The sequence below is a fragment of the Mesoplodon mirus genome (assembly GCF_964341445.2).
Source record: "Mesoplodon mirus genome assembly, chromosome: 2".
Taxonomy (NCBI): Eukaryota; Metazoa; Chordata; class Mammalia; order Artiodactyla; family Ziphiidae; genus Mesoplodon; species Mesoplodon mirus.
In genome coordinates this window covers 203,234,167-203,253,029 of record NC_138977.1, presented here as the reverse complement: position 1 = coordinate 203,253,029, position 18,863 = coordinate 203,234,167, and the positions used below count along the sequence as shown (strand labels likewise).

Genomic DNA, 18,863 nt, shown 5'->3' with positions numbered 1-18,863 from the left:
ATTCAATTCTACTTACCACACAATTATTTTTATAAAAGAAATTTTGCCCATCCAAAAATGTTTTAACATATAGTAAATAAAAAATGAGTGTCACAATTTCAACTACTTTTCCCCTAAATTAACACTGTCTACAACCTATAGAGTTAGAAGACAGAAGTAGAAATGCTTTGGCAACACTGAGATCTGGGTTTCAAATCACTGACTTGCTAAATAAACAAGTCATCGAATCTCTCTCAGCCTCCATTTTCTTCATCTATAAAATGGAAATCATATCTAGCAACTTTACAGGGTTATTGTGAGAGTGAAGTAAAGTAAGTATCAGGTTCATGGTAGGTGCTCAACAAATATTTAATCTCTTCTTCTTTTTCTTAGAATAATGCCATAAGTGCAAGTAAAATAAAATTATTTTTACTACTGCTGGCAATACTGTAAGAACTTGTTTTTGTTGCCAGTGAGGGATGGAAGATGTTAGAGGTTGCTACAGGCAGTGAGAAGAGCCAATTTTTTGACTAAATGTTTTTGAACATTTTAATTTTTAAAAACAGAGCACCATGGAACTGAACTTTCAAAGAGAAAGTTTGAGGAGTGGGGGCACCGTGGTGAGTAAAAATTATTTTAAAGTTGTCATTAATAATGGCCTTTACTTCTAGAAAAAGCAAACAAATATTGCTTAGACTAAAAGGAGCTAACTTCATCATAGGTAGACCTCTTCTGATTATTATTATTTTTTAATGTATGAAAAATCTTAATAGAAAAGTAAGGTTTAAAGAGGACCATTCTACTACCTGCACTTAAGATGCACTTCAAGTTATTTTTTCAAGAAAGCTTTTCTTTGATTTTGTTTTCACTACACATAAACAATTGACTGCCCTGTACTTGTATACCTAGGATATTTTTTAAATGATTGGGAAAACAATGTAACTGACTGAAATTGATGGCTAGAGCCAGACCAACTTCAGAGTACTCTTAATTTAAGCTCCAGTACTTAACAAATGGCAAATTGAGGGTTTCCTGTCTTTTATTTTGTTGTTGGTAGCTTTTTAAGTAAGACTGAATTTCATACCTGTCTAAGTGAATTCTTCTCTGGTATTATCTTCCTAGGGGGTTCGCCATTATTACAGTCTTCTCTCTCTGAGGAATTCTGTGAAAGAAAGTAAGCTTTAATTCAGTTCTCATTATCTTCAATCTTATTCTGTGGGAGTAAACTGAATTACATTTTTAATTCTGTAAACTAGAGTACCGTGTATATTTATGCATTTGTTCATTTGAAGATTTATATACATACAGACATACACTTATGTAAAGGAAAACATATGCCCATGTATATAAATAAGTATAGGTAGGGATCTAGGTAGAAAAGTATTTCATCTATATTTAAGCACTGCCTAGCAGATCATATTCATTATGTCTAGTTTATTGTTCTTTGGCACTGGACACAAGAAAGCTCCAGTCTATACTTAGCTGATAACAACTTAGACCAGGATTATTGCCTTCTCTTTTAAATAATTAGTTTTAAACCATAGTAAATGTTTGATTGGTCCAAGTTCTCATGTCTGGATCCTAAAAACAATTAGTTATTTCCCTTCCTCTTTTCTCTGATTTGGTTTTCTTTTCTTTATTAAAAAGAGCATAGTGCTTAGTTAGCTCAAAGCAATAAAATTTATCAGTAGTTTAAGATTAGAGTCCACTCTTGCCATTATACTTCAAACAGCAGCTAGAAGGCCCTAAAACGTCAGTGAGATTTTTAAATACTTAAAAAGAGGGAAATAACAATTCAACTGCAAGCAAGTTCACAGTTCTAAATATCAACAGAGTAAAAGCCAACCCACAAAATGGGAAAAAATTTTGCAAATCATTTATTGATAAAGGATTAACATCCAGAATATAGAGAGAAGTTGTAAAAACTCAGCAACAGAAAAACAGAACAACCTGATTAAAAAATGGGCAAAGAACTTGAATAGACATTTATCCAAGAAGATAAACAAATGACCACCAAGCACATGAAAGGATGGTCAACATCACTAATCATTTCAGAAATGAACAGCAGAACTACAAGGTACTTCATGTTCATTAGGCAGGCTACTATCAAAAACAAAAAACAGGAAATAACAGGCATTGATGAGGATGCTGAGAAATTGTAACCCTTGTGCACCTTTGGTGGGAATGTAAAATGGTACATCAGCTATGGGAAACAGTATGGTTCCTCAAAGAATTAAAAAAGGAATTACTATATGATCCAACAATTCCAATTCTGGGTACATACTCAAAAAAACTGAAAGCAGAGTCTCAAAGAGATTTTTTTTTTTTTTTTTTTTTGCGGTAGGTGGGCCTCTCACTGTGGCCTCTCCCGTTGCGGAGCACAGGCTCCGGACGCACAGGCTCAGCGGCCATGGCTCACAGGCCCAGCCGCTCGGCGGCATGTGGGATCTTCCCGGACCGGGGCACAAACCCGCGTCCCCTGCATCGACAGGCGCACTCTCAACCACCACGCCACCAGGGAAGCCCTCAAAGAGATATTTTTATGTCTGTGTTCATAGCAGCACTATCCACAACAGCTAAAACGTGTAAGCAATCCAAGTGTACACCGAGGGATGAATGGATAGGCAAAATGTGGTATATACATACAATGCAATAATCTTCAGCCTTAAAAAGGAAGGATATTCTGACACAAACTACAACATGGATGAACCTTGAAGACATTATGCTAAGTGAAATAAGCCAGTCACAAAAAGATAAATGCAGTATGATTCCACTTATATAAGACACTTAGAGTGGTCAAAATCATAGAGACAGAAAGTAGAATGTTGGTTACCAGGGGCTGGGAAAAGGGAGGAATGGGGAGTTATGGTTTAATGGGTAGAGTGTTGCAGTTTTATGAGATGAAAAGTTATGGAGATGGATGGGGGTGATGGTTGCACAACATTATGAATGTATTTAATACCACTGAACTGTACACTTTAAAATGTTAAAGGTGATAAATTTTATGTTATGTGTATTTTATCACATTAAAAAATAATTTTTAAAAATCTGGTAACACATGTAAATCACTCTCTGCAAGACAAAATACAGAAAATCCAAGTACACATTATTTGGGCTCTATTTTCCACAGTTCCATGTGTAATGTTAACATTTTAGAATTTGCAGCTGATTTACTCATTACATTACATATATTCATCACATTCTGAGGAGTTACTTTTAGATCCAGAAATTATATCCAACATATGAGTTTATCTGAAAAACTTCATACAAGTATGAAATCATTATTAGAACATAGGATCATAACTGTTTTAAATTTAGATATTATGAATCTTTTGCTTTGTATCAAATATTATATTTTAAAAGATATTAAAGGATAAATAGCATACATATAGTATCAAAAGGCCCTCTGTGGCTAACATCTGTGTGCCTTGTCTGTCACCTTGACAGGTCAGTACATTAAGGTTCTTTTGGGCAGAAATCTTTTATGAGGTTTAACTTGATAATTTTACATTTGTAATGATCACTTTAAATTAAAGGTCAATTTTAGGGACAAAGAAGAAGAAAAAATGCTATGTTACAAGTAAGGGATAGAGGCTCAATAACTTTAGAATTCTGCTTTTTCTCTGTTTTGGGGAAAAAAGGAATGTAGACTATCTACAGAAAAATGAAGGAGAGATATAGTTGAGTTCATGACTATAAGGCATCCCAGGGAATTCCCTGGCAGTCCAGTGGTTGGGACGCCATGCTTTCACTGCCGAGGGCCCAGGTTCCATCCCTGGTAGGGGAATTAGGAAGCCATGTTGTGTGGCCAAAAAAATTTAAAAATAAAAATAAACTAAAGTAAAATAAAATAAAGCATTCCAGATAAGGAAACTAGCAATATACGCCATTATAAGAGAATAAAAGGAAGGGAAAGGTCAACATTAAACCCATAAAATCAATTATATATTTAACTTTTCTTAAAAAAAAAAAAGTACAGATCAAATGTTTTAAATGCTAAAATTAAATGTCTTATACAATAAAAACTTAAGCCAATATTCAATTTTAACTGTATTCAATTAAGCCAGTATTCAATTTTAAACTTATAATTTGCAAGTAACTATTTCCCAGACCATGAAGTTCTACACCCTCCTTTAAATAAAATACCATTTCAGATCACCTAAACCTGTTTAATTCAATGTAAGGTCCTATATTTCAAAATTAATTTTTTTAAAAATGTCATTATAATAAAGTTGGAAGCCTAATTACTTTTTGGTGGAAGTTTGTTATACTGAAGACGTTATAAATCACATTTTTACTCTACAGGTGCTTGGGATGGAAAAAAATTGACGGCAAACTCTCTATACTAAATTACATAGTGAAAAACAGTGATCTGAACCTAAGAGGATGAGTAGTGGCTATCTAGCCCACATCAATAATTTTCTTGCTTCTGACCCTCTATTTTATCTGATTTAGATAGTAAACTATTGAGTGGGTATTATAAGAATGTCTAAGGTATTAAAAGATGAAGGGAGCTAAAGGATAATTACTACCTGAGAGCAGAACATAGAGCTGTAGAGGAGCTCCTTTCCCTTCTCCACCCCATCAGGGCAAAGGATATATATATTATATATTGCATTGTTTTTTTTTTTTAAAAAGTAACTCAACATTAACAAAAACGAAAAAGAGAAAAACATTGTTATAACTAGTTCTTTTTAGATAGATTAACCCAGCATTTTTTACTCTTTTTTCCCAACTTCTTTTTACTCATTTTTTACTTTTACTGGACCATCCACCATGAGATACAAATCAATACAAAAAATTCAACTCTCTTGCATAAAATAGGAGCAGGGACATTAAACAGTCATGATATCAGGAGCAAGGAGTAAGGTACCCTACTAATAGTGAAGAGGAGAGCCAGAAAGCCAGTGAATAAGAAATTAATAGCTCTACAGTCGAGGGTGGCCGGGAATGATGAAATAGCTGTGTATACCTAATAGTCACCTCAACAGGTGCTCAAAGCCTGTGCTCTCCAACATCACCCAGGAGAGCTCAGTAGCACAGTTATTCCTTGTATCTTCAACTATCATGCATCCCAATAAGCAACGTTCACAACTGTCCTGGGTCATCAAGCTACATTATGTCCAGTAAGTTCTACTTAAGGGTAACTAAAAGATGCAAGTAAGACTAATCACACAAATTAGTGGGTGACAAATAACAGGAGAGTTACATAATCTCAAAATATTTCTCCATAATATACTTAATAATTACAAAAGAAAAAAACAGTAGCCTCACAGTGGAGAGATCTGGTAGATACCACCTTAACCTTATGTGCCTCTTGATATGATATACTGAGAAGAACACATTATTACTTCTGAGGTCATCCTGCTCAAAACACATAACCTCAATCTGATCATGAGAAAACAACAGACTAGCCCAAATTAAGGGACATCTTATAAAATTACTAGTCTGTACTTAAAAAAATGTCAAGGTCATAAGGAACTGCTTTCAGGTTAAAGAAAACTAAAGAGATGTAACTGAATGCAGTTTGTGATCTGAGGTTATTGGGGGGGAGGGGCTGAAACAAAATTGATGGTAAACTCCTCTGCACTGAATTATACAATGAAAAATAAGTGAGCTGAGCCTAACAGGATGAGTAATAACTACCTAGCCTATATCCACAATTTTTTTCCTCCCCACCCTTTATCTGTTCTTAATGGGTAATTATTAAGTGGGTATTACTGAGTGGGTATTATGACATAAGGTTTGTATAAAGGACATTATTGGAAAAATATGAAACAAGTCTATGGATGAACTAATAACATCGTATCAATGTTAATTTCCTGATTGTTTCCTGCTTTTAAAATTTACATATGGAAAAATTTATTCTTTTTTGTTGTATAGTTCTGAGTTTTGACAAAAGCATAAAGCTGTGTAACCACCACGATCAAGATGTAAAGCAGTCCCATCAGCTCCCAAATCCCCCTTGATAGTTACAACCTCTTTCCCCAGTGATCACTGATTTATTTTTTGTCTCAATAATTTTGTCTTTTCTAAAATGTCATAAAATGAATCATATAGTATGTAATTTTTTGAGTCTGTCTTTTTTCACCTAACATAATACATTCATTTGTGAGATTCATTTGTTCATTGTGTTCTTGCATATATCAGCAGTTCTTTCCTTTTCATTGGCAAGTAGTATCACTGTATGGAGCTACCAAAGTTTGTTTATACATTCAACTTCCTGATTTTGACAATTTGTACTGTCCTTATTTTTTTTTAATTGAAGTAGTTGATTTATAACGTTTCAGGTGTACAGCAAAGCGATTCAGTTATACATTTATATCTACTCTTTTTTCAGATTCTTTTCCATTATAGGTTATTACAAGATATTCAATATAATTCCCTGTGCTATACAGTAGGTCCTTATTGTTTATCTATTTTATATAAAGTAGTAGCGTTAATCCCAAATTCCAAAGTTATCCCCTGCCCCCCCCCCGCGTCCCCCCCCACCTTTCCGCTTTGGTAACCATAAGTTTCTTTTCTATGTCTGTGAGTCTATTTCTGTTTTGTAAATAAGTTCATTTGTATCATTTGTACTGTGGTTACTTAAAAGAACTGTCCTTGGTTTCAGAAAACATACAACAGAAACATTTAGAGGTAAAAGGACATACGTCTGTAACTAACTTTCAAAGAACTCAGAAAATATAAGTAAATGGAAGTTAGTATATATGTGTGTGTATGTATAGAGATAAAGCAAACACGGTAACATGTTAACATATGGAGAATCTGTGTGAAGAGTATAAAGGGATTCCCTGGTGGTCCAGTGGTTAAGAATCTGCCTTCCAATGCTGGGGACACAGGTTCAATCCCTGATCAAGGAACTAAGACCCCACATGCTGCAGGGCAACTAAGCCCGTGCGCTCCAGAGCCCTCATGCCACAACTAGAGAGCCTGCATGCTACAACTACTGAGTCCATACGCCACAACTACAAAGAAGCCCACACGCATCAACAAAGAGCCCACATGCCGCAACTAAGACCCCGATGCAGCCAAATAAATAAATATTTTTTCAAAAAAAAGTATAAGGGGATTTTTGTACTATTCTTTCAACTTTTTTGTAAATCTGTCAAAATAAAAATTAACCAAACAGGTGAAACCTAGAAGAAAATATGTTAAGAAATGGAAAAACAGAAGTTAGATAAATGAAAAATAAATTGAGGGAAAAAATTCCTTCAATAAAAATAAAAGTTATATTATACCTCTTAACCCTGAGCCAACTAGAAAAACCTGACTGCTCAGAACAACTCATTCACAACACTCAGATGGAACATTTCATTATAGTAAATCATTTGCAGAATGTGTCTGTAAGTCCTGGAGTAACAATAGTGTATAAATATTAGCATTACATGAAAATATTCCTGTAAAAGATACTATTTAACTTGTTACCTTTTATATTAACTTGAATGTTTATCTCTTAACTCAGCATTCACTAGGTTAGAACTTTAAAGGGCAGAATAAAAGCCTCACTGACAACTTTGAATTTAACTTCAAACTGGAAGCATTAGAGTTATAACATCTGCAGACATGCAGATATGGTAACAGAAATTTGGGTAGGAAAAAGTCAAAGTGAAATACTGCTAAAGCCCATGCATTAGATCTCAGGGATGTATTTTGGCTAAAATGTTTCCAGAAGTATCCTGGGGGTGAATAAAAAAGAAAAAGGAGGGCTTCCCTGGTGGTGCAGTGGTTGAGAGTCCGCCTGCCGATGCAGGGGACACGGGTTCGTGCCCCGGTCCGGGAAGATCCCACATGCCGCGGAACGGCTGGGCCCGTGAGCCATGGCCGCTGAGCCTGGGCGTCCGGAGCCTGTGCTCCACAACGGGAGAGGCCACAACAGTAAGAGGCCTGCGTACCGCACACACACACACACACACACACACAAAAAAAAAAGAAAAGAAAAAGGAATCACATTTTTAAAAAAAAAACTTAAACTGTCTCAAAATCAACATATCCAAATTTATTTTTTCTGTTGTTGTGGGTTTTTTTTTTTTTTTTTTTGGCCGCACCGCACGGCATGCAGAACTTCCGAGACCAGGGATTGAACTTCCCAGACCAGGGATCAAACCTGCACCCCCTGGACCACTGGACCACTTAACCACTGGACCACCAGGGAAGCCCAACATATCCAAATTTAAAGCACTCTTTACCATTCTCACCCATTCTAAGCTAGCTCTTTCCTTCTCAACTTTTCTTTCTATCCCAGACTTAAATCCTCAGAGTCAATTTTTTTTAATTTATTATTTATTTATTTATTTTTGGCTGAGTTGGGTCTTCATTGCTGCAGGCTGTCTCTAGTTGCGGCGAGTGGCTTCTCATTGCAGTGGCTTCTCTTGTTGCGGAGCACAGGCTCTAGGTGAACAGGCTTCAGTAGTTGTGGCATGTGGGCTCAGTAGTTGTGGCTCGCGGGCTCCAGAGCACAGGCTCAGTAGTTGTGGCTCACGGGCTTAGTTGCTCCGCTGCACGTGGGATCTTCCCGGACCAGGGCTCGAATACATGTCCCCAGCACTGGCAGGCAGATTCTTAACCACTGTGCCACCAGGGAAGCCCAGATTAATCTTTCTTAATCACCACTACTGCCGTGGTGGTCTTTTTTCCTCAAAAATTTTTAGTGGCTCTTTGTTTCTATGAAATTAAATATGAAGTTCTAGGCCTGGTTTTCAAGACCTTCCAGAATTTCTGCTACATTATATCAAGTTACTTCCCTCAACGTACATTTTTCTGCCCTAGTTAAGCAAGTCTCTTTACAGTCTTATAAACATGTGATTTGGTCTTGAAATTTCCAGGCTAGAAGGGTCCTTAATGCTAGTCTAGAAGTATAAACACAATTATTTAATCGATTTGAGTCCTACCCATTCTTAAAATGTCTCAACTGTCTTCTCTAAGAAACCATACAACTACTCCACCTTATTTTACTGGAAACGCCTTAACATTTTAATTTGGTCCACACAATTTGGCACTTAAATAGATGAATGTTTTGCAAGTTACTCTCAACTACCCAATAGGACTGTAAGCTTATTGGGCAGTCTTTGTGGCTCCCTCTACCTCCCAACACATTACATAATATACAGATAATAAGGGCTTAATAAATAATTGGAACCCTACACCCACACCATCCAGCTAGCTTTAAAAATGGTTTTCATGGGCTTCCCTGGTGGCACAGTGGTTGGGAGTCCACCTGCCGGTGCGGGGGACGCGGGTTCGTGCCCCGGTCCGGGAGGATTCCGCATGCCACGGAGCGGCTGGACCCGTGAGCCATGGCCACTGGGCCTGCGCATCCGGAGCCTGTGCTCCGCAGCAGGAGAGGCCACAGCGGTGAGAGGCCCGCGTACCGCAAAAAAAAAAAAAAAAAAAAAAAAATGGTTTTCATGGGGCTTCCCTGGTGGCGCAGTGGTTAAGAATCTGTCTGCCAATGCAGGGGACAAGGGTCTGAGCCCTGGTCCAGGAAGATCCCACATGCTGCAGAGCAACTAAGCCCATGTGCCACAACTACTGAAGCCCATATGCCTAAGAACCTGTGCTCTGCAACAAGAGAAGCCACTGCAATGAGAAGCCCACACACCACAACGAAGAACCAAAGCAGCCAAAAATAAATAAATTAAAATAAATTTTAAAAAAAAGGTTTTCATAGCAGAGAAACTTCAAAGTGATAGCCCAACTACAGTCCTATCATCCCACCACTTTACTTATTCATTTATTTATTTATTTGGCCATGCCACGTGGCACGTGGGATCCTGGTTCCCTGACCAGGGATCAAACCTGTGCCCCCTGCATTGAGAGCATGGAGTCCTAACCACTGGACCACCAGGCAAGTCCCCATCCCAAAACTTTAATGCCAGTATAATTTACAGGAGGAGTCTGCCAGCTCTTGCTCTAAATAAAGTTTCTACAAATAATGTTTTATTGAAAGTTAGCCACCCTTGTTCATTACCTTTTGTCTGTGGCTGCTTTCACACTAAAATGGCAGAGGTGAGTAGTCAGGACAGAGGTCCTATGGCCCACAAAACCTCAAATGTTTATTATCTGGTCCTTTACAAATAAAGTTTGCCAACCCTTCATTAACAAGGAAATGTTCTTCTGTTGGTAAGCAAAGCATTCCTAACTTTTCAGATGTTTATGGCGGGAGCAATATTCTCTACAACCTAGTAAGCGGCTTATTTACTGTTTTCAGTTATCTATTCGAACACACAACTCCTGGTGACATGGATAATTAAGAGTTGATTATATAATCAAATAAAAAACTAAACTAATTTACACAGTGATGAAAAGTCAAGCCACTCATAATGACTTATAATAATCTTTGAGTAAGCATCTTGCTTACTCAAGGTTGGATGGTGCAACAGAGCCTGAGCCTATTTGAACAGACATCTGTTAAAAATAAAATTACCAGCTCTAAAACTAGAAGTAACATTTTCCACCTATGCCACATTCTTCACTGGGAGAATTCAATGGTCTCTGTAACAGGAAATTTGTATCATTTTAGCAAAGCAGGTAAATCGTGGTGAATTAAAACTATGATTTTGAATCACTCGTTCATCATCATGTAAAATGACAACCCATGTGACGAGAAAAATCTTGAGACCAATTTCCATAGCTAGTTGCAAACATTGTATCATGGGCTTGACCTGTAAATTACTAATTGGATTAATATTTTTCCCATTACCTTATTACATGATTTGGAGCTAATTATATCCTCCAAATATGTATGATTTGCAATTTTCAAAAACAAGACTAGGGCTTCCCTGGTGGCGCAGTGGTTGAGAGTCCGCCTGCTGATGCAGGGGACACCGGTTCGTGCCCCGGTCCGGGAAGATCCCACATGCCGCGGAGCGGCTGGGCCCGTGAGCCATGGCCGCTGAGCCTGCGCGTCTGGAGCCTGTGCTCCGCAACGGGAGAGGCCACAACAGTGAGAGGCCTGTGTACCGCAAAAAAAAAAAAAAGACCAATTATTCTTCTACAAGGTTAAAAGATGATTTAGCTACATAAATAAAAATCATTCAAACTCTTCAATGAAAATGACAAAACACTGTGTGTGGCAGGCGGGTAGTGTATGTGTTGTGTCTTTAAGCAAATTTTAATTAATTCTTCTAGGCTACAATGGAGAAAACTTAGGTCATTTAAGTTCAGAAGCTGACTGAAGAATCCTATTCAAGTACCAGTTTTATTTTAGGGAGGGCGTCAAGTGTCCTCATAAGATAATATTCTCTAGCATGTTTTCATGCACACTGCGTCTCCAGCACGTTTTATCATTTGACGCATTCTATTAAACCACAGCCACATCAAAGCCTCCCTATACTGCTCACCTTCAACAAGATCCACTAGTTAAACCTTTCAAGAAGTGATATTTTCTAGTAATAACACCAGTTCAAGCACAGTGCTAGGAACCAGAGAGAATGGAAAGCACTCTCTGGGACAACCAAACACAGAACTTCCATTAGTACTGCCTTACTCCCTTATGACAGAAGTCCAAGAAACGCCAAGTTGGTTTTTCCCTCTGCTACACTGTCCAACACTAATTACAAAACACAGATGCAGCCTTTCTCAAGATGCAAAGGGACTGTGTATATTTGCAAACAACTATTTTTTATGCTTGCAAATTCTTAATCCTGTTTGGAGCTGTCAGTGGGGGTTAATGGAAGCCTTGGATAGGAGAATTCCAATCTGGTTGGCAGATGGATAGGTTGGTTATAGCTGCATAACTATGTCTTGCCTGCAGGCACAATTCAAAACACTGTTAAAGCAATATAAAGTCTCTGTCAAGCTGAACCATTTGGATCAGTGGCAAGGAGAAATAATAATAAAAAGAAGTTCATTTCTGGGCCTTGTACATTTATGCTAGTAGGCAGAAGCTGATTAATTGTCATAGTGTGCTGGTCTTCTATACCTCAGATTTCTACTTCTGGAGTAGATTTTGCATGCTAATATAATCATTCTCCCTCTTGAGACATTAGCAAATAATCAAATGAAAAACAGGATCATAATTTACTGAGATTCGAGCAATTCTCTATGCAAATTTGACTTGTTATTGCTGCTGCCTCGTTAATCTGAATGCCTTTGACAAACTCCTTTGATTTATGAACTTGTGACAACTCCAATGTGTATATATTTTGCTAGATTGACATTATCATTAAGAGTGGGTGGACTGAGCTCACATGAATGGCTGATTTTATTCGCTGGTGTCTGCTGCTCAACAGCTGAGCATCTCCTCCTCACAAAGCCCCTGAGCGTCAGGCTCTTTCCATCTTCCCATCCATTCATCATCTCGATGTTAATTGGCCCAGGCTTTAAGCAAATTTTCAACACGATTTAAAGGCACGATGACACTGATTACTGACCCTCTGCCATACGGTGCCTATTGATTAACCTGACAGAGATGATGAGCTTGAGGGAAACTAGGTGTGTGGGGACCTCAAGAGGAAAAATATATTGTCTATGCAGGCAAACACTTGTCATTACCTCACAAGCCAGAATTTGCACAGCAGACATTCTTAAAACATACTACTGCTTTAACACCTACAGCTAATGCAAAAAGTGCTTTCTGTATTCAGATATTACAGATATGTCATGTCAAAGTGCATGACACATTCAGTATTTAGAAGAACTCCCCAGATAGATGTCTGCCTTTCAACCAATTATGCTTGTGTTGGCTGATGTATGTATTTTAGGTTAAATGCAAGGAAAGTGCTGGGTGGCCTGGCAATGATGTATTACACCAGAAAAGAATCAGAATAGGAAAACAAACTAGGTTCTTAAAAATAGATAGATAGAAGAAGGAAGAAAGGAAGGAGTAAAATTGCTGCCATTCCACCACTACTATAATAAGCTGCCATTCTATCACTATTACAATAAGAGGTACTCTTAAAAAGGAAGAGAACCACCTGATTTTACAAATTTTATTTTCTATTCTTTAGATACTGCTACCTGATTCCAACTGTCAAACTATTTCTGGCATAGAAATTACCAATAACTGAATATTTAAAAATAAAACTAAGTAATACTTAAGTCTAACAAACATACCCCTTAGATTCTTGCTTGCCAGTTTCCAATAACTGCTGTACAAACTGCTGTACTTAGGGAAATTGTGCAGGATATTTGAAGTTAAGCTTCATGAGAAAACTAAATGCTTCATTATTTGAGAAAAAATATTAAAGTTCATAATGAATAGTTACTGAGCACACACATTAATAACAAACAAAAATCTGTTTTAAGATGTGCAAATTTACAAAGGCAAAGTCATGCAGCACACTACCAGGGATCAGACAAAAAACATCTTTAGATAGAGAAGGTTCTTATTTAAAACAAAGCTAACAAAATATGTTCCCTCTGGCCACACACATCACCTTGTTTACTTACGAGTCCTGGGGGGACTGCCAATATACAATTTTAAACACGGAGATTTTGGAGCAGCTCTAACAGTTCTTTCAAAGCTAAAATAATAGAAAACTGAACAACAGCCCGGCTGTAGTCCTATTACAGTGACATGGGCTGTTAATGTAAGAGATCAAATGTTTTTCAAGTCAAACAGCATTGGTGCCTGTTATACTGGAACACGCAGCTTACTCCCTAAAAGCCTGCCTCCTGCTCTTTTAAGATAAACAAGCTCAACTAAGCACTGAGATACTCTGATAAGAAGGATGGAAGAGACCAACAGCACCAGGGAGTGACAAGGCAAGGACATGAAGGAGCAGAGCTGCTTTTGTTAACTTTCAAGTTATAGAATGTATCATAATACAGCATTTTAATATTTCACTATTAAAAATATAGCTGGCATAGGAGGAGAGATTTCTATCAATAAATATGCGGAACAGGAAAAAAAACTAAAATAGTTCTCTGTTTTGTGAACAGGAGAGGTATTATTACACAGCTGTCTGAACACATTCAGCTTTGTGACTTCTTAATCAAAGGTTTGAACATTAACTTAGCAATGACTATAAGTACTACATAAAAGAGCTTGTAATTATGTTAACATGCTCCACATAAGAAGTAAGAGTCCATTTAAATTCTAAAGGTTTTTTTGACTCTTAAGGCCTGATTTAAAAACAAACAGAAAAACTTCATACCTTGCCTTTTTTTTTTAAATTCTGCTTAACAACCCAACGCAGTCACCAAACTACATCTATTTTTAACAATGTGGCTTAATATTTTTTAAATCCCAGTAGGTTTGCAAAGAGGGCATTTATATACTACTGCAGGTTGTTTGTTTTTTCTTGACAGAACCAAGATGACTATCATTCATTCAGAAAAAAATGTGTTTCATGCGTATGCTTTCACTGTTTAAAATACAATGAAAATGCACAGAGTAGCTAAACAAGCACGGTAAAATGAATAAAGGTTCACCAGGAGGATTTAGGATAGAAAGACATACATAATAAAAAAAACCAATCTCACTTATCACAGTGAACAAAAGTATAAATAGTTTAATTTACTTCTCTTACCTTTAAATCTACATGGATCTAAAATTTTTTTTTCCTTTTCAAGATAGAACCTTTATGCTTACATGTTTAGGACAGACCCTTTCATGCCACAATTTTCTTTGCTGCCATATTTACACAATATTTCATCCAGTGATCCTATGCATATAGTTTTATGTGAATTAGGAGGCAAACATTTGCTTCTACTAATAAGGACATCTGGTTATTTTTGTAACTCAGAGACATCTGCTTTCGGTAGATCTTTTTGATTTCTCAAAATGGGGTTGAAAACTATAGAACCCTTAGGAGGTATGCCAAAATCCGTTCTCTCTGCAGAATAGTTATTTCTGTCATTCCTGTTCCTGAATTTTTCTGCTAAATGACTTTCATCACACCTTGGATATCTTCCCTGCTTTGGTATTCCCATTTTATTACAATTCAACAATATTGAGGAAGAAATTTAGGGCTCCTTTACAGTTGATAAACTTATCCCCAAATCTATCCATTTGGAATGAAAATAAAATCATCCCAAGTAAATAAGTAAATTTGTGGAAATCGGATTGGGTTAGGTTAAGATTTGTATTTAGGTGTATATTTCTATTGTGCACTATCCCTTATATAATCACTCTCCTTCTTCCTTATTATTATTAAGAAATTATTCTTCTGTGGGCTTATTATCCTGTGGACTTTTCCACTAATTATATGAAGTCTTAATGAATTTTCAGGTCTTTAAAATTACAAATACCATCTCCACTCATTTATATAGATTTTTGGTTTCCAAGGGTGAATAACACAGTCCAACACAGGTCTTGAAGGGTATGCCTTAAAGAATAGCAACTTACCGATAAGAAATCAAACATCACACTCTGCTTTATAGTCCTTGCTTTCCTCTTAAAGTGCCAAGCAGACAAATTATACTCCTTATTCAGGACACTTGAGTTTAAGCTCTAACTTTTGCTTTTAGTGTAAATTCTGCTTTCTCATTTTCTGCTCATCTCCACTACAGAAATTTTAAAATATATATATACATATATTTATATATAATGAGGGAAAATATGTTTTTAAACAGAAAACAACTGATATAATCCACACTGACTACATTCTCACAGGTCTCTAAGTAGCCAGATACCAAGGTAGTATTGGCCTAAAGGATTTAAAATTTAAGTGAGAAGGCTTCCACTTCTGAAGGGTCAAAGGTTATATAAACATCAATTCATGTCTTCAGTTTTTCATTTGTTAATATCACCAAACAACAAATTTTTTAAAAAAGAAAAACAGATCAACTTTGAGTTCTACCAAGAGTGGTCTGATAAATTTATTTGGAAAGATAGCTAATTTTACTACCCCAGGGACAAACAACCTTGTAGGGTTGTTGTTAACAACGCTCTTTGATGTGTAAGTAACAAATTTTAAAAGATTTTTCTTTTTCTCCAATAGATTATTTTTCCTATAACAATGCAAATGGTCTCTACTTAAAGGATATGTTTGTACATTATTCTAACAAAATTATTTCTCTTAAGCCTGTGGTTTTAAATTATTGGACCGCTAGAGAATGGTAATCTTCCATTTTGCTAAGTATCTAGAATTTTGTTTGTACATTTCCAACAAACCCTATAAATAGTTTGATTGTGGTGTCATTACTTTCCACTCCATAACTGTTCTTAATCTAAAGAATCACAAGAAACCTACATTGTTTTCCTTTCTCAGAATTACTCAAGTCACTATAATTATAAAAAGCAGAAGTTTCAGTATCATTTAGCAGGAGTAAAGAATTTTCTTTAGAAATATTAATGATCCTTTATTGATTAAAGAAAAAAAGGTGAGAAACATTCATCTAAATGTTGCAGAATTATTCTGTCTTGGATCAGCATCTCAATTTTAAAGTGGCTTTTTTAAAATTAGATAATCATTTAAGCATGTTTTTTTTAATGAAGTGTAGTTGATTTACAATGTTGTGTTAGTTTCACATGTAAAGTTATTCAGATATAGCTATATATATATATACATATATATTCTTTTTCAGATTATTTTCCATTATAGGTTATTATAAGATATTATAGTTCCCTGTGCTATACAGTAGATCCTTGTCTATTTTATATATAGACATTTTATTTTATATATAGTAGTATGTATCTGTTAATCCCAAACTCCTAATTTATCACACCCCCTTTCCGCTTTGGTAACCATAAGTTTGCTTTCTATATCTGTGAGTCTACTTCTGTTTTGTAAATAAGTTCATCTGCATCATTTTTTTTAGATTCCACATATAAGCATGATTATTTAATTTTATTTAGTTGAATAAATAATGATCAACCAATTCAGATTGGGCTGATTTAATCAATGATCTCTTTAAAAAAATCTGTTATTAGTATTGTCAATGCTATTTTGTTGAGTTATGGAATGAAAAAATCACTAACTTCAGAGTTTGATAATGAATGATTGGTTTGAGAGATATCAAACATTAGTTTTAATACCACAGTACTTGTTCTTTGCAGTACAGAACCTGTAATACCATAATGGCCAACTTTGGTATTAAAGTTTGTTTGCCACAATTCCCTCTTGTGGAAACTGATATACCTCGTGCTCCTGCATACAAGGAAGGAACGGTAGACTTCAAAACCAGCTGCCTATCACTGACTGCTGTACAAAGGATATTCTGGGTAGTGCTTGGTAAAGAAAGCACAGCCATTTCTAAATGCCAGTAGCGCCCAGCATCTCCTTTCCTTTTGAGTGGAATAAAGTCTGCAAGCACCGACTGGTGGGTCATTCGACCCACGGGGGCCTGGAAAGCTTTCAAGAATAACAGAGGTCATGTAATTGCCAAAAGAGCATTAGCCACTCAATCATAATGGATAATTAAATGACCTACATGATTCCTGAAATAGCTGCTCTATATTTCGTCTATTACTTGCGTCCCTCAAGATAAGCTACTCCTCTGGTCTGCCTTGACCTGCAAAAGTCCAACCTGCGCCTGAAAAGTAGCTACATGCTTCTGTTGCTTTGTAAATCCACACCCCCACACACAAGTAGTCATGCCCCAGACTATGCTTTCAAGAGGACACACACACAAAAATCAATCTTGTATCCTTCTCCCTATTGTGCTCTCTGGAATACAAATGACTAAAGCAAAGAAAAAAAATTAGTAAATTCCTGGCTTAGATCTTTGGGGGATAAAAGGAAGAAGCATAGAACTACAAAAAAGGAAAGTCGTGACAAAAAATGTTTTAAGTTTTGCTCATATGCCTCCAAAGAATTTTACATTGATTATAAAGCTAGTAAGGAATGTTTTGTGGGTAGCAAGTCATTAAAACTCCAGTTGCCTGAATTGCATTTTTGATATGTGGGCTATTAGAATCTTTCCTGGCCTAGATTTTAGTTCATACAGAAAGCAAACTGCTTCTGAAGAAAATAAAATATACATGGAACCAACTGTTTTATAATAGCAGTAGCAAAGGGAGCAAGAATCTATATGCTTCACATTTTCATCTCTTTAAATAGTTCAACAATCTCACTATAATATTTGATCAGACATACAATCAAATAGAAGCCAGCTGCATGAAATGGCAAAAATGTACTGAAGAATATGCTTCTGTAGGAGAAAAAGGTCTGCCTGTGGCCCTAGAGGTAGGGGCACATCAAGCAAACACTGCAGAAAGAGGCAAGAGACAAGTAACCAAAGACAACTCCACAATAATGGCAAGGGACAAGGGATGTGAGGGACAAAAGAGCTCACATTTAGAATACCTTGGAGGCTACTATGATTTTTCTGTTCCACAGGAAATTATGTAGCTTGAGGCTACTGACTACCCTGGTCTCTTACTAGTACATGAATGGCTTATTAAACCTAGAACATATCTGTTTTAGTTAACTTCTGGGCAGGGGGGGTTAGAGGGGGAGAAGAGAACAAAATGTACTTAAATGCTGAATTTTTTCTCCAGGCTGAATGCCTTTCATCCAATAAGACATTCAAAGCAGTGACCCAGCAAATAGATTGAAAAAGCAATCTTCCGTCCCAGTGCCACATTATCATTCCTATTCACTATTCTCCATGAGATATCTCAATCAGCTGTGTGTAAGTGACAACGCAGCCCATTGCTGGGTTAATTAAACATTTGACTTTAACACCCTCCCCATCATTAAGCAAATAAAAACAGATAATTCAAACTGCACTTCATCCTCAGGGTACAAAACACACGTCAAAATTAAGAGAGTCCAAGGCCTCTGGGGAATTCTGTTGGGGCTATAATCAGTTTAAATCTTATCTGGTTTATCAATTATTCTATTGATTAAACCAAAGTGGTTATACACAACTCCTCTGCCACATGGGATTGATGTCAGCAGAGCAAGAAAATAACTCCAGGAGGTTCCAAACTGATTTAAAAAGAGACCAACACACAGACCAATAATAGTCGATTATTACATACCAGTGATCCA

General features: G+C 36.5%; 1 protein-coding gene across 11 annotated transcripts in view; it reads right to left on the bottom strand.

Annotated features, from left to right (window-relative positions):
• The window catches only part of BTRC (beta-transducin repeat containing E3 ubiquitin protein ligase), a 185,571-nt gene that overhangs the window by 83,568 nt on the left and 83,140 nt on the right, over positions 1 to 18,863 (bottom strand). For 8 of the 11 annotated variants that reach the window (XM_082611573.1, XM_082611571.1, XM_082611579.1 and 5 more), the window contains one exon: positions 1,064 to 1,141. The exons of the other annotated variants lie outside the window; for them this stretch is intronic. In XM_082611573.1, coding sequence (XP_082467699.1) covers positions 1,064 to 1,141 — 78 coding nt within the window. The remainder of the gene's footprint in view (positions 1 to 1,063; positions 1,142 to 18,863) is intronic. 11 annotated transcript variants of the gene reach the window in all.